The 25,798-nt window shown below is 36.4% G+C and overlaps 1 protein-coding gene across 1 annotated transcript in view; it reads right to left on the reverse strand.

The window, feature by feature from the left end:
- Positions 1–25,798, reverse strand: part of ABCB7 (ATP binding cassette subfamily B member 7) — a 113,579-nt gene that overhangs the window by 62,137 nt on the left and 25,644 nt on the right. The window contains exons 2-3 of the mRNA XM_070605776.1: positions 3,620–3,697; positions 1,455–1,541 (exon numbers count right to left, since the gene is read on the reverse strand). Of these exons, the coding sequence (XP_070461877.1) occupies positions 1,455–1,541; positions 3,620–3,697 (165 nt within the window). The remainder of the gene's footprint in view (positions 1–1,454; positions 1,542–3,619; positions 3,698–25,798) is intronic.

Raw genomic sequence — 25,798 nt, forward strand, 5'->3', positions numbered from 1 at the left:
GGTTTTTACTTTGTTTTATTTTATTGGAGAATAAAGAAAGTATCTTGAAGTTTATATTGCTTGAGTCTAAGAGAAGTGTCTGCTTTTCCTTTATTAGTCAACATATTTTTGGTGTGTTTAGAACATTATTTGCAACTAATCTTAAGAGGCCTTGATGACGGACAATCCCAAAAGCTGGCAAATATCATGCCAAAGACTAATAAATGGATAAACAAATCTCAATATTTGTATTAACTTTCCAAAATTCTATTTTACAATTGGCTTTTTCTAAAGATAGCCATGAAGAATAGTAATATACAAAAATGGGATAGAAACATGAATGCAATGTGTTTTGACTTGCATGAAAGAAAGAAGTTACTTGGAGATTAAAGAAACGGTGAAAAGCACTGGAAAGCTTTTCCTACCAATCATCTCCCACCAATAAAACAACTAATATTCATTTATCTGTCTACAATTTAGAGAGCATTTTTACATGAAATTTGTTCACTTGCCAATAACCTTAAAATATCATTTCTACCTAGAGATACCACACATAGATTGGTTGAGTCAAGGCAGAGGAAGAAAACTAAGGCAAACCCAGAGAAAGAAGATCAGATGGAGAATTGTATAACAGTATTCCAATGACATTTTCATTCTCCTAAAAAAGTATAGTCCAATCAAATCTTTTGATTTCAGTGGCCCTATATTAGCTTGCCTGTATGTTGATAATAATGATGATGACAGGGGCTGGCCCCATGGCTGAGGGGTTAAGTTCATAGGCTCTGCTTCGGTGGCCTGGGGTTTTGCTAGTTCAGACCCTGAGTATGGACATGGCACTGCTCATCAGGCTATGCTGAGGTGGCGTCCCCCATAGCACAACCAGAGATGCTCACAACTAGAATATACAACTATGTACAGGGGGGCTTTGGGGAGAAGAAGAAAAAAAGAAAAAGACTGGCAACAGATTTAGCTCAAGTGCCAATCTTTAAAAAAAAAAAAAGATGATGATGATGATAAAGAATATGGATAATTAAATAAAAGGATCATGGAGGGTTTACCATGAAGCTAGAGGACATTCTGAGATCTTTCTAAACTAAGTGTATAGAAGGGAAAACAGTAACCTTAAACACACACACAAATTACTTGTAAGTGCTAAATCTAATTTACCTATTTATTAATAAGGCTAGATTACATTATAACAAATAACCTCAACCTATGCTATTTTAAATAAAGAACTAAAATGTTTAGGTTGATAACTAACTTCTTTTTTTGGCCAATCATGAATTTTTTTGTATGAGCCTGAGAAAAATCTCATCTACATAACCATGGTCAATTCATATGGTTTTGTATTGGAAAATCTGCAGTTACATGAGTCAACCAAATATTCTGGAACATAATAATCTGGAATATATACATCTTCTACATAAGCACAATTCATCTATAAGAATTTCCAGTTACTTTTTATTGGCTCTTACCCCTTCTTTCGGGTCGGTGTGGAGTCCTCCTCCTGCATGACCATGCCAACATGTCCTTCTTTCTATCAGCGGCCATGCCTGGAGAGCCTAGTTGAAGATGATACCAAGCGGTCCATTAGCTACTACAAAATTTCAGATCTTTAAAAATCTGATTTAGACTGCATAATTTAATGAATTTCCCCCAAACAAATTCAGAGGCATAGCTTTTAGCCTAGCATAGCAAAGCAAAACATCTTCCTATTAGCTTACAGATACATTTATACAAAGAATATTGAGATATAACAAATACTCATACAGAAGTTACTTTCTCTAAATAGCTTCTGAAATTAATGTTTAAAATATTAAACTTGTATTATGCTTCTATTTGACTAATACTGGCTTTCTTACTGTCATTAGCTACTATAGTACTGTGTAATCTGTTACTCTATCATTGGCAAGCAAAGTATATTATACAGTTAATTAATTATATCCCATTTGCTTTCCACGTGTATACATTTTTGCTTTACAATTTAATGCAGTTGATTTTACATAACTGACTCTTTTTCTTATTATTCTGACTCATGTATACTTAGAGACAAAGTATTTTTTAATACTTCACAGTCTTACCTTATGCTATAGTAATTTGCATACACGTTTTGTCTTTTCTATTACATGGTAATTTCTTAAGATTAGGGACAGTCTCTCTTATGCTTGTATCTCCCAGGGCACATACCACAGTGTCTTGAACATGAGCAAGTTAGATTTCAATGCTTGTTGGATTAGTTTATAAAATAGAGCTATCTGCCAACGAGCCTTGAAAATATGCAAACATCTTGTCTATTACATTTTTTTTAAAAGCCTTAAGATCATTGCTCAGGTTAGAGAAAAAGGAATAAATCATTTGATAAAATATAACAGTTAACAAGATAGTAAAGATTAGGCTTAAAATTTACGCTTGCTAATATTTAAAGTATTTCCTCAATTACAAAATACTTAATGAAGTACATGGATATAATAATACTTCTTCAGCAGCCACAATAATCAATAATTAATGAATGAGGGTACAGTTTTTTACAAACACAAATGTGTATCAATACCGAATCATACCAGTATCAGCTCTGGGCCAAGCTATGAAAATGGAATTATAAAAAGCAAAAGTGCCTTCTTGTTCTCACCAGTTGAGACACAAGAAGTAACTGCCATAAATGGGTTATTGATCTTTAGAACAACAATCTTAAAGCATTTTTAAAGGGAAAAACTCAAAAGGTAATTTTTAGTGTGACGATGTCTTTTTGTGACATTTTTTTCTTCTGAAAGACTGAACAACAAGTTATATCAAGGGATCTGGTGAATACCACACAAGATAACGAGGTCTTCAACAAAACAAAAGATTAAAGTATAAACAAACTTAGTGGTGTCATGAACAATGAGAAGATTGAACATTCTCCCGTAACTCAAAACTTTAATTTAATAATGGAAAATTTAATTCATTTCTATGGCCTCTGTATAAATTAGAACAATGCCTTGTACCTAAATGGCAAATAATTATTAATCAGAAAGAAAAAATAAAAGAAGTACTCAGGATTTAGACCATCTTCTAATTTTCTAGTCTTTTTCTGTCTTGGAGATTTACTTGTCTCATTTTAAAGCACTGATAATTTTTAAAAATGTCTTTCACTTACATTAGTAATGAAAAATAACCCTCATCAACATGTAAACCCAGCATCACTTACCCCAGGGGCTCTAAAAAGCTTAGAGTCCCTTGATTTTCTGCTATTTGAACGTTTTACAAGGTAAAGAAACTTTGTTCACTTGAAAAACTTACAGCATTCCATACATCAGATACAAATTACCAGGATAAATTTAAGCGTCAACAAACTGCCATTACGTTTATAAAAGCTTTCTGAAAATGTTACTCTCATTGGCATTGATCTCGAGAGATTTAGACAGATTTCTCCAGGGGTAGAAAAATATCAAGATTTCTTTCTCCATTTTCAGTAGCAGAATGCTATCTTCATTTCCAGTAGCAGAAACATACCTTGTTATTCATCTTGCTAGTATTTAGAAAAACATGAAAAGGGAAACTATTTGGGAAATATAAAATATGTACTGTAAATTGGAAAATGCTTCAAGGGCTTGCACATTTTTCCTAGTTATACATGGAAGAAGTGTCTGCTAAGTCTTACCCTTGTGGCATCTAATAACTGTCTTGAATTGCCTTTCCCCAGTCCCTGCCATGTGGTACGTCTTAATGACTCCAGGATCTGCAGAAGAGAAAAAAAGGGGGAAGAAGTTTCAGAGTGGACAGTAAATATTCAAAGATTTCCTTTGTTGCATATAAATATACATAAAATTAAAACCATAGTGAGTGTTAGAGAGATGGTTACGCTTTTAATACATGCCTAAAAAGATTAAAAATAAAATGTGTGGTTCACGTATAAGGTCACATATTATTCATTAAAAGTGTCAAACTATTTTCTTTTTGCCCTCTTTCTCTAGGTTTCTCTGTCTTTGTTTCTTAAAGCTGCCAGTCTTCAACCCCATTTCTTTCTTAAATGGCTTTTATGCCCTTTTCAAACACTCCTCCCTTTACTAATTCCCTTTACTGTATTCTATTATGCCCTACCTTGTGTCTGTTCCCTCTTTAGTCTTAATCTGAATGCTAAATTTAGATATTGATCACAAGATCAGTTTTGCCAAATACTTTTATGTACCTAACTGTTGGACTCCAATGAAAGATTCCTTCAGCCAATTTTTTGTCTTGATAATGTTCCAAAACCAGAGTTGAAGGAAGGCAGAATAAAGAACCTCTCCAAGATAGTATCAGATAGACATCTGTAAAATGGACACACAATCTTCTGAAATGTAACATCAATTTAGTGAGGAAAAACTGGCTTCTTGGGTCAAGTCTCTCCCAAAAGGCAGATAATACTTAGGCTTTCCTTAAGCTATAAATGAGTTATACAAATAGATTAATGTCTGAATATAAAAGTTAACACTGTATGCTTCAAAAGAGCAAAAGTGAAATCAACCCAAAAACAACCTCCATATACAAAAAAACTAACCAACTTACTGAGAAAATTAACTCAGTTTTTTTCTAAAATGTAACTGAACAGTAGTTGATTTCTGCTTATGTATATTTGTAAATATATAAGGCAGTCCCTGAATTACAAAAATTTCAAAAGTACTAATGGCTGTTTGCATACTGTCTTGCCAAATCCAATTTCCTACACCACTCCATGTACCCTCAAACCTCCACAAGCCATCCACCGTCAATTATGCCTTTCTGGTGCTTAACTCAATTGCTTTCCTCACTGCCTTTCTCCATACTAAGACCTCATACAAGCTTTACCCCTTCACTTTCCTGTTTTTCATAAGCCCCCACTTCAAGTAACTGCACATCAAGCATGATCATGCATGTTTGCACATGCATATTCAATTTAATCTTCTTTGCCTTCCAAAATTTTTCCAGTTATCTCAAGTAAAATACTATCTACCTTCTTCTCTCCTTTTTCTCAAAACCATACCTATATACGGCCAACAGGTAAAAGATGAATGTCAGTGATACACTCAAATTAACAGCAAAAACATACATTCTGAAGTGATATTGGTCAAAATAGAGACAATGTACCATAAAGTCTAGGCCCTTGAAAGTACTCATAAATCCCCTTCAGAAATTCTAGCTCTCTCTTTATCCTTCTATAATCAAACTATTTTTCCCTTAAGCATCAGGATTCAAGGTAAGTAATTTTTAAATGTTCATATTCAAACTGAACTTCTAGTACCAAAATAGCATTGTTAAAATTACAAACTATTTGAGGCATGTGAAAACCTAGAAAACAATATAATGAACAAAAGTGTACTCACTACACAAGCCTAAGAAATAACAAATGAAAACAAAGCCCCAACAGGCACCTCTACAATGCCATCTCCTCTTGGTTCCCCAGAGAGTATTAGCATTAATTATTTAAAACATCTTTCATTGCAAAATGAAAAATAAGCCTCATAATGGGTTAACTCCTTTTGACGGCTATTCTCACCACTATTTAAAATATCATTCCTATGGAAAAATGTTCTGAGTTTTAAACAACAAACTTACAGACACCTCTGAAACATGATGCATTTGTAACTTAGGGACTATTTCTATTTTTAAAACCCTGAAAGAAGAAGAGTTTACAGCAAAAAAAACCTTTCGCTTAAAAATGGAGGTGGGCAACAAGGGAAAACAAGATGCTTAATTCTGTGAAACTTGATTTGAACATTAGAGGGTTGGATTAGATGCCCTCTAAGGTCCCTTTCAACTCTCAAATTCTATGATTTTTATGGAATTAAACGAAAAGTCTGCTGATATTAACTGGATTTAAAAAATCTTAACTGAGTAGATTATAATCTATTTCTACAATAAATCTAGCATCTGAACTTATTTATAACACCATCCCTCCAAAGACACACAAAGCAATAACCCATATACTGCTGAAGATAACAGACATGATCGATATGCACAGATAGCAAATAAATGCAGTATACTAATAATGACAACCTCCCAGTCCATATGAAGAGGCAGATAAGTTAAAATGTTTACACTGGAGAGTCACGTTTATTTTATCTAAAAAGGAAGAAATTCTGGAAGAACCTAAAAGTTAAGGAAGGATTCTGTGGCTGCTGAGTGTAATAATAATCATTTAGATCAGCACTATTCATCTACTAATCATTAGAAATATTAATCTTTGACAGACAGTTGTATAGGCACAGTATCTTGCTCCATGTAGACACTCAATAAATATTTATAAAAAGAATATCAACACTAAAACCATCAATCTAGCAGACAGAACTACCTCAACATATATGAGGCCAAGACCAAAACGAGGTGGCTAATAAAATTTAAAGCAATTCCATTACGACTGCATTCTCCCTTTAAAGTAAAAATTTAATTTTTACTAAAAATAATCCTATTAAATAACTTCTTTAATTACCAGATATGATTGCATCCTTTTTTATAATAGTTAACTTTCATAATTCATGTTCAGTGTTTATGACACTTGAAGAATTACCTAATAATAAAAAGAGATTAAAGAACAACTTATAAATCATCAACCAATCAGGAATTTTGGAGTCAATTATATATTCTGCATTTCTGAAGCCTTGGAAGCAAAACTAAGTTTACCACTAGCCATCCACGATGTATGTAAAGCTTAACAGTATCAAGTAGTCGTGTGCAAATATTGTTATCATCTGATCATTCCAAAACCTAAAACATTTAAAATTAAGCTCTGAATACATTTCTAAAGACAAACTGTTATCATTCAAAATTACATTTAACTTACTTTAAAAGCATAAAAGTTTGAGATGAATGTTATTTAAACCAGGTTTTCTTCCCAACTGTCTAGAAACTAGCTGAGAGGGAGAGAAGGGGAAAGGGGTAGGGGAGGAAAAGGGGGGGAAGAGAAGGGGGAGGGGAGTGGGGGAGAGGGTGAGAGGGGGTAGAAGGGAAGAGAGGGGAGAGGAGGATAAAATGGTAGACTGATGACTTAGATTTTGTAACTATGTTCCTCAGCTGAAAGTTGAAGGATAAAGGATTTCCTTCTCTGTGTTACACATTCAATAAACGCTTGTAGAATGAACGAATAAATGGCAGCACAGCATAAGGATTTTGGACAGCTCACGTCACTTGAGTCTTCATTCATTAAGCCACAAAATCATCAGGTTGAATTCCATTGCTATAAAATTTGATGACTCTAGAATAGGGGTTGGCAAACTTTTTTTCTCTAAAGGGCCAGATAGTAAATATTGCAGGGTTTGCAGGCATATAATCTCTGTCACAACTACTCAACTCTGACACTGTAGCACAAAAGCAGCCATGGATAATACATAAAAGAATGAATGTGGCTGTGTTCAAATAAAACTTTATTTAGAGACACTGAAATTTGAATTTCATATAATTGTCACTGAAAAATTATTCTTTTAATTCTTTTCCCAACCATCAACATATGTTAACCTCTTAGCATAGAGGTCTTGCAAAAATAAGTGGCATATTGGATTTGGCCCAAGGGCCACAGAGTGCTGACGCCTAGATAAATTCTTAAATAATTTCTACATAATTTCTAAAATCTCTGCTGCCTCTAAGGACTCTGAGAATACCATAACAAAACAAAGCACCTCCACCAAAAATTAGTCACCACCACCATCACAAAAAAACAACTTATGAACAAAAAATATCCACAGAATTCCCCTCTTCCTCAACCAGTTTTCCTTTTACCTACAAAATTTTCACATCTCTGGGGGAACAACATCAGCAGCAAGGCCCATTTAGCAGAGGTACAAAAACTCTTCAGAGAATATTTATGTTTGTTTAGGCAACTTCTGTGAAGAAAGATTAGAAATGGCTCCCATTCAGATAAGAAACTCATTTATCATGACATTTTTGTCATCACAAAACTTGGTCATTGCTTCATATGTTTCGGCTAAGTGGTGTGAGATGCCATGCTGTTTGCTAATACAGCAACAAAGAATTACAAGGCGTTTGCCAAATTCATAGCAATAAAAACCAATGACTGAATATTAAAAGGTAAGAAAAGACTTCAGAACCAATTCATCTTTTTTTTACTGAGGTAACACTGGTTTATAACATTATATAGATTTCAGGTGTACATCATTATAATTCGACTACAGTATACACTACATTGTGTTCACCGCCAAAAGTATACTTCCATTCTGTCACTGGACAAATATCTCCCTTTACCCCTTTTGCCCTATCCTACTCCTCTTCCTCTCTGGTAACCACCAATGTGTTCTCTGTATCTATGTGTTTCTTTTCTTTTTTTTTTTTATCTTCCACATGTCAGTGAAATCAGACAGTTTTGTCTTTCTCTGTCTGACTTACTTCACTTAGCATAATACCCTCAAGGTTCATCCACGTTGTTGCAAATGGCAAAAGTTCATTGTTTTTATGACTAAGTAGCATTCCATTGTACAAATATACCACATCTTCTTTATCTGTTCATCCATCGATGGGCACGTTAGTCGTTTCCATGTCTTGGCTATTGTAAATAATGCTGCAATGAACATGGGGTGCATATACCTTTTCAAATGAGTGTTTCATATTCTTTGGATAAATAGCCAGAGGTGGAATAGCTGGATTGTATGGTAGTTCTATTCTTATTTTTTTGAAGAATCTCCATACTGTTTTCAATAATAGCTGGACCAATTTACACGCCCATCAGCAGTGTATGAGGGTTCTCCTTTCTCCACATCCTCTCCAACACTTGTTATTTCTTATCTTTTTAATAACAGCCATTCTGACAGACATGAAGTGGTATCTCACTGTGGTTTTGATTCTCATTTCCCTAATGATTAGTGATGTTGAACATCTTCTCATGTGCTGGTTGGCCATCTGTATATCTTCTTTGGAAAAAATCTTCTGTTCAGATCCTCTGCCCATTTTTTAATTGGGCTGCTTATTTTTGTTGTTGTTGAGTTGTATGAGTACTTTACATATTTTGGATAGTAAGTTCTTATTGGATGTATGATTTGCAAAAATCTTCCCCCAACCAGCAGGCTGCCTTTTTGTTTTGTTGATGGTTTCCTTTGTGTGCAGAAGCTTTTGAGTTTGATGTAGTCTCATTCGTTTATTTCTGCTCTAGTTTCCTTGCCTGAGGAGATATATTCAAAAAGATACTGCTAAGACTGATGTCAGACTGTACTGTCTATGTTTTCTTCAAAGAGTTTTATGGTGTCAGGTCTTACACTCAAGTCTTTAATCTATTTTAAGTAAATTTCTTTGTATGGTGTAAAATAGTGGTCTAGTTTCATTCTTTTGCATGTGGATGTCCAGTTTTTCCAAACCATTTATTGAAGAGAATTTCCTTTCTCCACTGTACATTCTCAGCTCCTTTGTTGAAAATTAGCTGTCCACAGATGTGTGGGTTTATTTATGGACTCTCAATTCTGTTCCACTGATCTGTGTGTCCATATGTCTGACATTACCATGCTGTTTTGTTTACTATAGCTATCTAACATACTTTGAAATCTGGGAGTGTGATGCCTCCACAGCTTAGTTTGTTTTTTAATCGGGATGGCTTTGGTTATCCAGGGTCTTCCGTTGTTTCATATAAATTTTCGGTTTCTTTGTTCTATTTCTGTGAAAAATATCACTGGGATTCTGATAGGGATTGCACTGAATCTGTAGACTGCTTTAGGTAATATGGACATTGTAACTATGTTAATTCTTCCAATCCAAGAGCATGGACTATCTTTCCATTTCTTTGTCTTCTTCGATTTCTTTCAACAATGTCTTATAGTTTTCCATGTACAGGTCTTTCACTTCATTGGTTAAATTTATTCCTAGGTATTTTACTCTCTTTGTTGTGATTGTAAATGAGATTGCTTACTTTATTTCTCTTTCTGCTAGTTCATTGCAAGCATATAAGAAATGCAACTGATTTTTGCATTTTGATTTTGTACCCTGCAACTTTAAAGTATTCATTTATTATTTCTAATAGATTTTTGGTGGCTTCTTTAAGGTTTTCTATATACAAAATTATGTCATACATGAATAGTGACACTTTTATTCTTCCTTTCCAATTCAGTAGCCTTTTATTTCTTTCTCTTGCCTAACTGCCGTGGCTAAGACTTCCAATACCATGTTGAATAAGAGGCAAGAGCGGGCATCCTTGTCTTGCTCTTCTTCTATAACGGACAGCTTTCAGTTTTTCACCATTGACTATGATATTAGGTGTGGGTTTGTCATATATGCCCTTTGTTATGTTGTATTTTCCTTCTATACCCATTTTATTGAGAGTTTTTATCAGAAATGGATGCTGAATCTTGTAAAATGCTTTCTCTGTATCTATTGAGATGATCATATGATTTTTATTCTTTATTTTGTTAATCTGATGTACCACAACGATTGATTTGCAGAGGTTGAATCATCCTTGCATCCCTGGAATAAATCCCACTTGATCATGGTGTATGATTCTTTTACTGTATTGTTATATTTGGTTTGCTAATATTTTGTTGAGGATTTTTGCATCTATGCTCACCAGTGATACTGGCCTGTACTTTTCTTTTTTCCATTGTCCTTGTCTGTTTTCTTGTATCAGGGTAATATTGGCCTGCTAAAATGAGTGAGGAAATGTGCCCTCCGCTTCAATTTTTTGTTAGAGTTTGAGAAAGACAGGCATTAAACCTTCTTTGAATGTTTAATAGAATTCACCAGAGAAGTCATCTGGTCCTGGACTTTTGTTTTTTCAGAGGTTTTTGATTACTCTTTCAATCTCCTTACTAGTGATTAGTCTATTCAGATTCTCTATTTCTTCTTCATTCATTTTGGGAAGGTTGTATGATTCTAAAAGTTATCCATTTCTTCTAGATTATCCACTTTGATGACATATAGCCTTTGACAGTAGCCTATATTGATCCTTTGCAGTTCTGGTGCACCTATTGTAATTTCTCTTCTTTTGTTTCTGATTTCATTTTTTTGAGCCTTCCCTTTTTTTCTTAGTGATCTAGCTAAAGGTTTGTGAATTTTATCTTTTCAAGTTCAGAACCAGCTTAGTTTCATGAATGTTTTCTATTGTCTTTTTAGCCTCTATTTCCTTTATTCCTGCTCTGATTTTTATTATTGCCTCCCTTCTATAAACTTTGAGCTTTCTTTGTTCTTCTTTTTCTAGTTCCCTTAAGTGTACTGTTAGATTGTTTGAGATTTTTCTTGTTTTTTGAGGTAGGCCTGTATTGCTATAAACTTCCCTCTTAGAACCACTTTTACTATATCCCACAAATTTTGATATGTCGTAGTTTTCATTTTTATTTGTCTCCAGGTAATTTTTGGTTGCTTCACTAATCCAATAATTGTTCTGTAGCATGTTGTTTATTCTCTACATATTTATGACTTTTCCAGCTTTCTTCTTGTAGGTTATTTCTACTTTTATACTGTTGTGGTCAGAAAATACGCTTGATATAATTTCAATCTTCTTAAATTTATTCGGAGATGTTCTGTTTCCCAATATATGGTCTATCCTTGAAAACGTCCCATGTTCACTTGAGAAAAATGTGTATTCTGCTGCTTTGGGATGGAATGTTTTATATATATCTATTAAGTCCATCTGGTCTAATGTTTCATTTAAGGCCAATACTTCCTTGCTGACTTTCTGTCTGGATGATCTATCCATTGATGTAATGGGGTATTAAAGTCCCCTACTATTATTGTGGTGCTGTCAATTTACCCCTTTAGATCTGTTAATAATTGTTTTATATATTTTAGTGCTCCTATATTAGATGCACATATATTAATAAATGTTGCATCTTCTTCATGGATTGTCCCCTTTACCATTACATAATGTCCATCTTTGTCTCTTGTTATCTTTTTTGGCTTGAGGTCTAATTTGTCTGATATAAGTATGGCTTATATCCTGTTTTCTTTTAGTTGCCATTTGCTTGGAGTATTGTCTTCCATCCCTTTACTTTGAGCTTATGTTTGTCTTTAGAGCTGAGATGCGTCTCCTGGAGGCAGCATATTGTTGGGTCTTGTTTTCTAATCCATCCAGCCACTCTGTATCTTTTGACTGGCAAATTCAATCCATTTATATCTAGGATGATTACTGATAATATGATGACAATCCTACCATTTTATCTTTTGTTTTCTGGTTGTTCTATATTTTCATTGTTTCTTTTTCTTTGTATTTGTCTGCCATTTCAGTTTGGTGTTTTTATGTGATGTTTCTCAGTTTCCTCTTTTTTTGTGTTTTGTGCCTCTGCTCTGAACTTTTGTTTTTGGATACCATGAGGTTTGTATAAAAGGTCTCATGGATAAAACAGTTCTTTTTCTGCTGACAGTATCTTACCTTCATTTGCCTATATAGGTTGTATCCTTTTCCTCTTCCCCTTCTATGATTTTGCTCTTGCATATCATCCCTTTTTATGGTGTGAATTCAATATCAAATTAAAGTGGTTACAGTTGCTTTTAATGACTTTCCCTTTAATCTTTATGTTATAATAAGAGCTCACCAACCTATTCTGATACAGAGTTGCAAGATACAGATTCTGTTTGGCTATTTATCACTTGCTCAATGTTTTGTGTACCTTTGCCTTTTCACTTTAGGTAGGAAAGATCCTTTCAACATTTCTTGTAAGGCAGTTCTACTGTTGATGAATTCCCTCAGCTTTTGTTTCTCTAGGAAAGCATTTATTTCTCCTTCATATCTGATGATAACTTTGCTGGGTAGAGTATTCTTGACTGATAGTTTTTATTTTTCAATCTTTTGAATATACCACTCCACTCTCTCCTGGCCTGTAGAGTTTCTGCTGAGAAATCTGCTGATGGACTAATGTGGGTTCCCTCGTAGGTTACTGGTTTTTTCTTCCCTGGCTGCCTTTAATATTCTTCCTTTGCCATTGACTTTTGACAGTTTCATTATTGTCTTGCAGAAGATCTTTTTGAATTGAGGTAATTGGATGTTCTATTAGCTTCATGTATTTGTATATCCAGTTCCTTTTCCAGGTGTAGGAAGTTCTCAGTTATTAGTTCTTTAAATAAGTTCTCTTCTCCTTCTGGAATACCCACTATCTTTATGTTGCCCTTTCTAATGGAGTCAGAGAATTCTCATTGAATTTCTACATTTAAAAAAAATCTTAATTCTCTCTCCTCTTCTACCTGCATCATTTCTAGGTTTCTATCTTTGAGGTTCCTAAGTCTGTCTTCCATATGGTCTGCTCCATTTCCAAAGCTTTCTAATGCATTCTTCATCTCATTTATTGAGTTCCTCAGCTCCAGAATTTATTTGGTTCTTTTTCAGAGTTTCGATCTGTTTAGTAAAATATTCCTTTTGTGCATTAATTTTATTCCTGACACCATTTCTGAGCTTTCTTGTAGCTTGTTGAGTTTCTTCATGACAGTTGTTTTTAATTCTTTATCAGATACAATCTTACATGACTTTGGTTTCTGAGGAACTGTTATTTTCTTTCTGTGATGCTGTTACGGTGGCTTTTCATAGTGCTTGATGAATCATTCCTCTGCTGGTGCATTTGTCATAGCAAATGCTTTTCTTATTTAGGTTTAGCTATGTTTGTTTTGATTCTAACTATTCAATTGGCTGTATATTAGAGGCCTTTCTTTTTTCAGTAGGTGGCGCTATAGTGCCAGTTTTTGGTTTCTGTTACCTGAGCTGCCTCTGGCATATTTGAAGTTTGGCACTTTCCACTCTCCATCCCTTCTATTAGGGGTGTTGCTGGCACCCTCCTCATCACCACCAGTACCTCTGGGGTCACTGATGCTTTGCTATTGCTGGTGTTGCTGCAGTCACTGCATTTTCCACCAGGGTACAAGGATGGTGATGCCTCTACCGTATCTGGGATCACCTGGGTCAGAAGCATCCCCTCTGTGGCAGGGCTATGGGAAGGGTGGAGATGGAGCTGGGTTTGCAGAGCACTCGCTCCATTGTTGCTGTTTCCTTGTGGCCACAGGTGCCACTGCAGTTGAGAGGTCAGAGTTGTGTGCGCACCTTGCTGCTCTACTTGGCTCTGAGCTGCAGGGGCCTGGGATTGCAGGGTTCCACCTCCATTGCTGCTCTGCTCCCCATGGCCACAGATGCTGCTGCAGCTAAGAAGCCAGAGTCTCACATGCACCTCAGCTGCTGCCCACCAAGTTCTCTGTGGCTGAGCATGGCTGGCTTGGCCTCCACAGCCAGGGGGCTAGGATCCTGGGCACCACATTCACTGTTCCCCCAGTTTGCCACCTCTATGTGTTCCAATCCACCCACCTTCGTATGTACTGATGTGTAGGTCTCTCTGGCATCCTGTGTTGGGCAATGTAGCCTTTGTTGAGTTATGGATGCTTTACTCACTGTAGAGTGAAGGGGAAAGACCAAGGAAGCATCTCTGCCACCATGATGATGACCCAATCCCTTTTAAATCATGAAACTAGGGGACAAATGCATAAAGAGAACTTTCTTTATCACATTAAGAATAATTCACTAACAGCGCATTTTAGACACATTTAATAGTGAATTATTTCATTGGGCTAGTTTATTAGAACCCAGGAACTTTAAAAAATTGGAATTAATCTGTCAGTACTTCTAAGATTCCTAGCCCTACTGTGTTTGTGCACAGAATGGAAACATTACCACACATTTCACACTGCAGCTAGAATGCTGAGATAATGTGAAAGAAGCTGAGAAAGTGGAATTGGACCTCTTTTCTGCTACTTCATAGTTTCAGCTTTCAGTCTTTATGTTTACTAATATGGACTGGGGAGAGAACTCTCAAGCACATTTCTTAACTCTAGGTTCCATAGCTAGAAGATCCGAACCAGTAGCAGACCTTCTACTTTGTTCAGTTACATTTTTCTATAAATGCTCATTTATGTTTTTTGCTTTTTATGGATGTGTCAGATTGCCACAGACAAGTAAATTACCTAGAAAATTACCCTAACCTCATACAAGATAGGATTTTCATTTACTTGGGTCATTCTGCAAGGCTCACTATGCAAGTCATATCCCAAATATCCTGGTTTTCTTTATAAGCATTTCAACAAAGTCGGATCACAGTCAGTCCTTTGGTAGGAAATATGTGACATATTCTTTGCTTCTAACACAGGTGCAGACTAAGAGAATATTGATGTAAACACAAACTGAACTCCAGTGCTTATAAATGATACCTAATGAGTTCCTGCTGAGCACTAGATGGAAAAGGTAATTTAAAGAAGGTATTTGGTTTTGTTGATTTTAAATTCCTTTTGCCTTATCCTTATATAGTCTCTTTCTAGCATGCTAAAAGTTAATTTCTACTACAGAAGTAGGTAAACATGGGCATTTGGGGCTGATAGCTATCTGCCACTCCCCTCAACATGGGTCTCTCCTCTTTATTTCCTTACTATTCTCTCTCTTTTTATGTGTTTGTAGATTTCTCATTCTCTTCTATATGTCTATTTTCTAATTGTTAGCTTAGTACTGCTAATGGTACTCAAACCTGAGAAGGCTGCTAACCTCTATTCTATTATCTCTTCATGGTCTAATTGAACAAAGACATCATACAGAATGCAACTATGTATTTCTGGTAACACAATATTGCCCAAAACAGTTGAATTAGCTTCTCAAATGAAAAAAGGGACCTTTCAAAAGATATTGTACTCCCTGAAACATACATACACAAAAATGTCTCAATTTTGCTGCCTCTGATTTATCTCATTTATCTATTTGGGCCCTGAAAATCTGTCAGAGTTTTTTCTAAAAATATCCACTCTTCTTTTCAACTGCACTTTCAAAATTTCATAAGGTAACCATAATTCATGAAATGGTTAGAACACTTAATTTCACATAATGCCAGGAAGAAAACTGACAGCTCTCTTAGAAGCATTTTAAGAGCTGTGTTTTTTCCTAAATGCCTTGAAGAGAAGCACCTAGAGCCTTAAAGTCTCGCTCAAATGTTTCAAGAGTAAACAAACCTTGTTCTAAATTGTCATATCAACCTTCTTAAACTGGATTCACCATTGTAACACAAAAAGGTTTTTATCTTACATACTGTACAAAACAAAAAATTTAAATACATGATCCTTACACTTTAGGAGTTTATAATCTAAAACTGACAGATGCAGGCACAAATATCACAGCAAGACAAATGCAATGTTAAGAGATAACTTGACTACCTTCTCACTATCATCCAGTCCCCAAAACGCCTTCAATTTTAGTTCATACCTGGAGATGCTTAGCCCAGAACAGAATAGCAGATTCACTGATGGTCAGGGTAGTTAGTATTTTATCCAATTTTCATATTTTCATTTTGATCTTGGTTTGCTAAGGTTTTCTGCATTATAAAGCAATGTGGATTAGAAACACCTATACTACTATCATTTTTAGTAAGAACTATAGCACCTACCATTCACTAAGCACTTACTATTTGACTCATCTTCTACTGAACACTACATTATCTTATTTCATTTTCACTACAACCCAAGGTATCTATTATTATTATTCTCATTTTACAGACTAGATACTAAGGCTCAGAAAGGCTGCTTTGCTTGAGTTCCCATAGCTAGTAAGTGGTGGAATGGAGATGCACATTCCTAACCTTATTGATACTAACAACAACAGTATCTGTAGACATAGTGGAATTTACTGTCACCTTCCTGATCAATAACCTTGAAACGGCTAGGTTTCTATTGTTAACAAGGCACAGGTAACATTGTTTGTTTTTGGTAAAAGCGTCAATGCAATTGTGATGTTAAAAATAGTGTGACATCACCAAAAGCGGCAGAGTATGGAATGCCAAAAATGTGCACCTCTACTAAGGCAATGATTACGCTGTCAAAAACTGACAGAAACAACTTCATTAGAACTTTGTAATCCAATAAAAACAACCTATAATAACGAGGGAGAACGTAATGAAGAAAGAAGTTGCTAAATTTCAGTAGAGTGTGTTATGCATTTGTGCATCCTCACCTACCATCCTCCATTCCCCAGATCAGCGGCAGCCATGGGGATGGATGGTATCTCTCATTCCTGGTATGACTTGATGGTACCAGAGGAAGAGATATGGGCCTTGTTCAAATTAAAGATGAAAGATCTCATATCGGAAGAGCATATAGAGTGCCAAGAGAAAAATAACAAAAAAAATCTAGACATATTCATAACAGAATTTTGGAATATCAAAGTGAAAGAATATATTCTAAAAGAATCCTGAAAGAATAACAAAAGTAAAAAAAAACAGATTAGCATCAGACTTTTCAACAAATTAGACTGAATGCAAAAAGACAATGGAGTAGGATTTTCAGAGCATTGAAGGAAAAGAATGTCACACCTAGAGTTTTGTATACAACTAAACTGTCTTTCAAATATGATGGCATTCTGGGCACAGAATTTGGTTTGCACTCCCATATTCACTGCAGCATTATTCACAACAGCAAAAATGTGGAAACAACCTAAATGTCCATCAATGTATGGATAAAGAAAATGTAGTAAATACATACAATGGAATATTTTTTATCCTGTCATGTGTGGCAACATGGATGAACCTGGGGGATATCATGCTAAGTGGAATAATCCACTCACAGAAGGATAAATACTGCATGGTTCCAATTAGAATATGTATCTAAAGTAGTCAAACTCATAGAGGCAGAAAGTAGAATGTTGGTTGCCAGGGGTTGGGGGGAGGAGGAAATGGGAAATTGCTGTTCAATAGGTATAAAAGGTTCAGTTATGCAAAGTGAAAAAGTCCTAGAGATTTCCTGTAAAACCTTGTGCTTAAAGTTAACAATCTTGTACTGCACACTTAGAAACTTGTTAAGACGGCAGATCTCAAGCTGTTTTTTACCACAATAAGGAAAAAAAGTTAAAATTCATTTGATGAAGAAGATGACAGAGCAGTGAAAGCATAATATTTTCATCTTCTTGAATTCTCACATTCCAAACAGAATAACTACACAAAACCAAGAACAGAACTTATGAACAATATTTACAACAAAATTAGGACATAAGAAATCCCCTTGAACCTCAAAATATAAGCACAAGGAGAGAAACCACCAACAGCCACATGATCTGCATGGTATCAGAATTTGTGTGGTAATAAGCAGAGGCCATAGTCATACTTGAGACTAGGAGAAAACCCATATAGTACTCACTGGAAAACACAGTGGCCAAATTAGGAACAGTAGGTGAAAATGGAAAGGCTTTTGTCCATTCCAATAGTGGATGAATGCAAGGGATCTGGGATAATAAGTTCTGAAGGAGCTGGAGCAGTCTAATCTAAAGAACTCTCAAAATTGACCAACAAAGGCTCCCTTTCAGGACACAATGAGGAGAAACTGCTGGAAGTGGAATTAAAATTGGGCAGGGCAAGGACAATAGAAACAAAAGAAAAGAAGGCCTAGATAAAAGTAAGGAAGGGGAAGAGAGACAGAGTATCGCTGAAAACAGCACAAAAGGGAGCTCTATGACGTTAGAAAAGCTAGCGTAAGTCACCCTCCATCTAAAAGATCAGGTAAAGTCATTTCACATAAAAATAAGCAACAGAAAACTATCAAGATTAAACTCTGTACAAAGTTAGCATAAGAAATACAAAATAATGAACAGAATGATAGTGCTATAGACAAGAAAAGCACAACAAAAAGACATGCTTATAAAACAGATCAAAAGTATAAATTATCTCAAAATAAGCTAGAAATTAAGAAAAAGACACAATATATAAAAGAATATAAATGAAAATAGGGTAAACTCAGAAATAAGATGAGAGAACTCAAGAAAGAATTAGAAATAAAAGGAAACATATTTTAGAAATAAAGCCCAAATTACAAGAACAAACACACAAGGGCAAATAAGCTCAACAAACAATGTCTTAAGAAAAGCAGAAGGTGAGAAGGAAGAAAATGCTAATAACCAAAATAAACGAGGGGCGGGCTCCATGGCTGAGTGGTTAAGTTCGCATGCTCCACTTCGGCGGCCCAGGGTTTCACTGGTTTGGATCCCGGGCGCGGACATGACACCACTCATCAAGTCATGCTGAGGTGGCATCCCACATAGCACAACCATAGGCACTCACAACTAGCATATACAACTATGTACTGGGGGCTTTGGGTAGAAGAAGATTGGCAACAGATGTTACTTCAGGTGTGAAAAAAATAAAATGAAATAAATGAATGAGACAAAAAAGGATTCAAGAGAAAGTGATATAATTGAAGACAGGAAAAGAAGATACAGCATATGAATAACAGATGGTCCTCAAGAAGAAAATTAAAATGCATTTCCCAGTTTCAAAACTTAATACAAAACTAAAGTAATTAAGACAAGGGGATACTAGCATAAAGACAGAAATATAGATCAATGGAACAAAATTAAGAGTCCAGAAATGAACCAATACATTTACTGTCAATTGACTTTTGACAAGGGTGTCAAGAAAAAAAAATAGAAGAAAGTCTACCCTCTCACAAATGGTCTTGGAGCAACTGGATATCCACATGTAAAAGAATGAATCAGGGGCTGGCCTGGTGCTGCAGCAGTTAAGTTCGCACGTTCTGCTTCTCGGCAGCCCGGGGTTCACCGGCTCAGATCCCAGGTTTGGATAGGGCACCACTTGGCAAAAAGCCACGCTGTGGCAGGCGTCCCACGTATAAAGGGGAGGAAGATGGGCATGGATGCTGGCTCAGGGCCAGTCTTCCTCAGCAAATGAAGAGGATTGGCAGTAGTTAGCACAAGGCTAATCTTCCTCAAAAAAAACCAACCTCACAATGGATTGATTACCAAATTATAAGAATATGAATTACAAGGAAAACAAAAGAAACATAGAAACATAGAAAACTTAGAAGAAAACATACAGAGAAGTTTTTATTTTTGCTTTTGTTGCCTGTGCTTTTGGTATCACATCCAAAAAATCTTCACCAAGACCAAGGTCAAGGAACTTTCTCTCATGTTTTCATCTAAGAATTTTATGGTGTCAGGTCTTAAGTCTTTAAGCCGTTTTGAGTTGACTTTTGTGTACGGTGTAAGAGAAGGGTCCTATTTCATCCTTTTGCATGTGGATACCCAGTTTTCCCAACACTATTTACTTTTTTTTTTAAAGACGACTTTATTTTTTTTGCTGAGGAAGATTCTCCTGAGCTAACATTGGTTGCCAATGTTCCTCTTTTTGTATGTGAGCCACCACCACAGCATGGCCACTGACAGATGAGTGGTATAGGACCACACCCAGGAACAGAACCTGGGCCGCCAAAGCAAAGCATGCTGAACTTAACCATTAGGCCACCAGGGCTGGCCCCAACACCACTTATTGAAGAGATTATCTTTTCCCCATTGTGTATCTTTGGCACCTTTGTTAAGGGTAGTTGACCATATATGCCTATTTCTAGGCTCTCAATCCTGTTCCATTGTTCTATACGCCTGGTTTTATGCCAGTACCACAATGTTTTGACTACTATAGCTTTGTAATAAAATTTTAAAACAATCAAGAGAAGGGGCGGAGCAAAATGGCAGGGTGAGCTGACCCGGGATTCTCTCCCCTCCAAAATACAACAAAGGATTGGAAGAACCGAATTTCAGAGAATAAACATAATGCCAGCTCGTTAGAGACCTACAATACCAAGAAGGCGGAGATCATAAACCCTACTTACAGCCTCGGAGGCACTGGAACGGTAGGAGAGAACATCGCTCCCTTCCCTAGAGTCTGCGATCGCTGCAGTGCGAGTCGGGAAGGAGCGGGGGAGGGGCCGCGCGACCGGGGGATCATCCAGGACTCCTGCCCTGGTTCAGTGGAAACCTGCTGATGGGGGGAAAGCTTCCAGCCGTGAGGACCCCATAAACCAAGGGCCTTGGGAGACCAGAGAACAGAACTGATCTGAACCCAGACTGGCATGTGTGACTAACGGCCCCCCCCCCCCCAGGCAAAGCCAGTGGGCGCAGCAATCTTGCCCTAAGTTGGAGAGCTCATAACACGTGGCTCTCAACCCCCATCTAGTGGCGACAGGCTGTAACTGCAACCAGATTCTACCACCATGCAAAAAAACCACTCCTCTACCATCCAGCAATTTATAAAAGCCCCAGACCAGAAGGAAAACAAGAAAAACATAGAATTAAGTCCTGAGGACTTGGAATTAGGTAAACTAAGTGATAATGAGTTCAGAGCAGCTATAATCAAAAAACTCAATGAGGTAGAGAGAGAGATAGAGAAACAAGCCGAGTTCTGGAGTTACTTCACAAGAGAGTTTGAAAGCATAAAGAAGAATCAAACAGAATTACTTGAGATGAAAAACACAATGGACCAGATAAAACAGAATACGGATTCCCTGGATGCCCATGTAGAGACCATAGAAGAGCAAATTAACATAATTGAAGATAGACAGGCTGAATGGCTCCAGACAGAGGAAGAAAGAGAACTAAGAATTTAAAAAAATGAGGAAAATCTCCGAGAGATAATGGATTCAATGAGGAGTAAGAACATAAGGATCATAGGAATTCCCAAGAGTATGGAAAAGGAAAATGGAGCAGAAACTGTGCTTAACGAAATTATTGAAGAGAACTTCCCAAATCTAGGGATCAACGGAGAAATGTGTGTAGAGGAGGGTTTTAGATCTCCTGGATTTGTCAATGTAAAGAGAGCTACGCCAAGGCACATAGTAGTAAAATTGGCAAAAAGGAAAGATAAGGAAAAAATACTCAGGGAAGTAACAAAAAAAAAGAGAATAACCTATAAAGGAGCCCCTATCAGACTGTCAGCGGATTTCTCTACAGAAACCCTACAAGCTAGGAGAGAATGGAGTGACATAATCAAAGCTTTAAAGGATAAAAATCTTCAGCCAAGAATACTCTATCCAGCAAGAATTTCCTTCAGATATGAGGGAGAAATTAAATCTTTTCCAGACAAACAAAAGTTAAGGGGATTTGTAACCAAAAGCCCTCCATTACAAGAAATCCTCAAGAAGGCTCTCATACCTGAAAAAAGAAAAAAGGGAGAAAGGGGACACAATCCACAGACTAGAGAGACCGATGGATAGAACCAGAACAGGATAGCAATTATTCAATTATAGCATTAGGGTAAAGGTAAGGAAACTACGAAAGCAAGGACGATCTTATCACTCTAACTACAAATTAATAAGACGAGTTGGAATAAAAAATGAAAATAATTATTTAGGAGGGGAAGAGCAAAGGGTCTAAATCAGTATTGGGCAAGTAAGAGACCACCAGAGAATAGACTATATTATACATGAGATTCTAAATACAAACGTCAAGGTAGACACTAAAATAAAGTACAGAACAGAGTCACAAATCATAAATAAGGAAAAATCTAAGAAACCTAGCATAAGAAATTGCAGTATTAAATGGGTAGCTTAAAGCAAACAGGGAAAGAAACGCAGGAAAGCAAGATAATGAGTGACAGATTAACAGCATTAAGTCCACATGCATCAATAATCACACTCAATGGAAATGGATTGAACTCTCCAATAAAAAGACACAGAGTGGCAAAATGGATTAAAGAACATGATCCAACAATTTGTTGCCTCCAGGAAATACACCTCAGCCCCAAGGACAAACACAGACTCAGGGTGAAGGGGTGGAGGACAATACTTCAAGCAAATAGCAAGGAAAAGAAGGCAGGTGTTGCAATTCTTATATCAGACCAAGTGGATTTCAAAATAAGACAGGTAAAGAGAGACACAGAGGGACAATATATGATGATCAAAGGGACACTTCATCAAGAAGAAATAACGCTTATAAATATCTATGCACCCAACACAGGAGCACCAAGATTCGTAAAGCAACTATTAACAGACCTAAAGGAAGATGTTAAAAACAACACAATAATAGTAGGAGACCTCAACACCCCACTCACATCAATGGACAGATCATCCAGACAGAAAATCAACAAGGAAATGGTGGAGCTAAATAAAAAACTAAAACAATTGGACTTTATAGACATATATAGATCACTTCACCCTGAAAGAGCTGAATACACATTCTTCTCAAGGGCACATGGAACATTCTCAAGGATAGACCATATGTTGGGAAACAAGGCAAACCTCTACAAATTTAAAAAAATTGAAACAATAACAAGCATCTTCTCCAATCATAGTGCTATAAGGCTAGAAATTAATTACAAGATAAAAGCTGAGAAAGGCACAAAGATGTGGAGACTAAACAACACACTATTGAACAAGCAATGGATCATTGAAGAAATTAAAGAAGAAATCAAAAAATACCTGGAAACAAATGAAAATGATAGCATGCCATACCAACTCATATGGGATACAGCAAAAGCTGTATTAAGAGGAAAATTCATCGCAATACAGGCACATCTTAACAAACAAGAAAAATCCCAAATAAGCAACCTTAAAGCACACCTAACTAAACTAGAGAAAAAAGAACAAATGAAGCCCAAAATCAGCAGAAGGAGAAAAATAATAAAAATCAGAGCAGAAATAAATACTATTGAAACGAAAAAGGCAGTAGAAAGGATCAATGAGACAAAGAGCTGGTTTTTTGAGAAGATAAATAAAATTGACAAACCACTAGCCAGACGTACAAAGAAAACAAGGGAGAAAGCCGAAATAAACAAAATCAGAAATGAGCGAGGAGAAATAACAGCAGACTCTGCAGAAATACAACAGATTATAAGAGAATATTACAAAAAACTATATGCCAACAGAATGGATAACCTAGAGGAAATGGATAAATTCTTGGACTCCTACAATCTCCCAAAGCTCACTCAAGAAGAGGCAGACAATTGGAACAGACCAATCACAAGGAAAGAGATTGAAACAGCAATCAAAAGCATCCCAAAGAATAAAACCCCAGGACCAGATGGCTTTCCTGGGGAATTCTACCAAACTTTCAGAGAGGATTTAATACCTATCCTTTTCAAGCTATTCCAAAAAATTAGGGAAGATGGAACACTTCCTAACACATTCTATGAGGCCAACATCACGCTGATACCAAAACCTGACAAGGACACCACGAAAAAAGAGAACTACAAGCCAATATCACTGATGAACATAGATGCAAAAATTCTAAACAAAATTTTGGCAACCAGAATTCAGCAATTCATCAAAAGGATCATACATCATGATCAGGTGGGATTCATACCAGGGACACAGGGATGGTTCAACATCCGCAAATCGATCAACGTGATACACCACATCAACAAACTGAGGAATAAAAACCACATGATCATCTCAATAGATGCAGAGAAGGCATTTGACAAGATCCAACAGCCATTTATGATAAAAACTCTGAACAAAATGGGCATAGAAGGAAACTACCTCAACATAATAAAGGCCATATATGAAAAACCCATAGCCAACATCATACTCAACGGGCAAAAACTGAACCCCATCCCCCTGAAAACAGGAACGAGACAAGGATGCCCTCTATCACCACTCTTATTTAACATAGTACTGGAGGTCCTGGCCAGAGCAATCAGGCAAGAAAAAGGAATAAAAGGAATCCAAATAGGGAGGGAAGAAGTGAAACTCTCGCCGTTTGCAGACGACATGATCTTATATATAGAAAACCCCAAAGAATCCATTGGAAAACTGTTAGAAGTAATCAACAACTACAGCAAAGTTGCAGGGTATAAAATCAATTTGCATAAATCAGTAGCATTTCTATACTCCAGTAATGAACCAACAGAAAAAGAACTCAAGAACACAATACCACTCACAATCGCAACAAGAAGAATAAAATACCTTGGGGTAAATTTAACTAAGGAAGTGAAGGACCTATATAATGAAAATTACAAGGCCTTTCTGAGAGAATTGGATGATGACATAAGGAGATGGAAAGACATTCCATGTACATGGATTGGAAGAATAAACATAGTTAAAATGTCCGTTCTACCTAAAGCAATCTACAGATTCAATGCCATCCCAATCAGAATCCCAATGACATTCTTTACAGAATTAGAACAAAGAATCCTAAAATTCATATGGGGCAACAAAAGACCCCGAATTTCTAAAGCAATCCTGAGAAAAAAGAACAAAATGGGAGGCATCACAATCTCTGACTTCAAAACTTACAATAAAGCTACAGTAATCAAAACAGCATGGTACTGGTACAAAAACAGGTGCACAGATCAATGGAACAGAATTGAAAGCCCAGAAATAAAACCACACATCTACGGACAGCTTATCTTTGACAAAGGAGCTGAGGGCATACAATGGAGAAAAGAAAGTCTTTTCAACAAATGGTGCTGGGAAAACTGGAAAGCCACATGTAAAAGAATGGAAATTGACCATTCTTTCTCACCATTCACCAAAATAAACTCAAAATGGATAAAAGACCTAAAGGTGAGACCTGAAACCATAAGGCTTCCGGAAGAAAACGTAGGCAGTACACTCTTTGACATCAGTATTAAAAGGACCTTTTTGGACACCATGCCTTCTCAGAGAAGGGAAACAACAGAAAGAATAAACAAATGGGACTTCATCAGACTAAAGAGCTTCTTCAAGGCAAATGAAAACAGGATTGAAACAAAAAAACAACCCACTAACTGGGAAAAAATATTTGCAAGTCATATATCTGACAAAGGCTTAATATCCATAATATATAAAGAACTCTCAAACTCAACAACAAAACATCAAACAACCCAATCAAAAAATGGGCTGGAGACATGAACAGACATTTCTCCAAAGACACACTGATGGCCAATAGGCACATGAAAAGATGCTCATCATCGCTGATCATCAGGGAAATGCAAATCAAAACTACACTAAGATATCACCTTACACCCGTTAGAATGACAAAACTATCTAAAACTAATAGTAACAAATGTTGGAGAGGTTGCGGAGAAAAAGGAACCCTCACACACTGCTGGTGGGAATGCAAACTGGTGCAGCCACTATGGAAAACAGTATGGAGATTCCTCAAAAAATTAAAAATAGAACTACCATACGATCC

The sequence above is a fragment of the Equus przewalskii genome, chromosome X (assembly GCF_037783145.1).
Source record: "Equus przewalskii isolate Varuska chromosome X, EquPr2, whole genome shotgun sequence".
In the NCBI taxonomy this organism is placed as follows: Eukaryota; Metazoa; Chordata; class Mammalia; order Perissodactyla; family Equidae; genus Equus; species Equus przewalskii.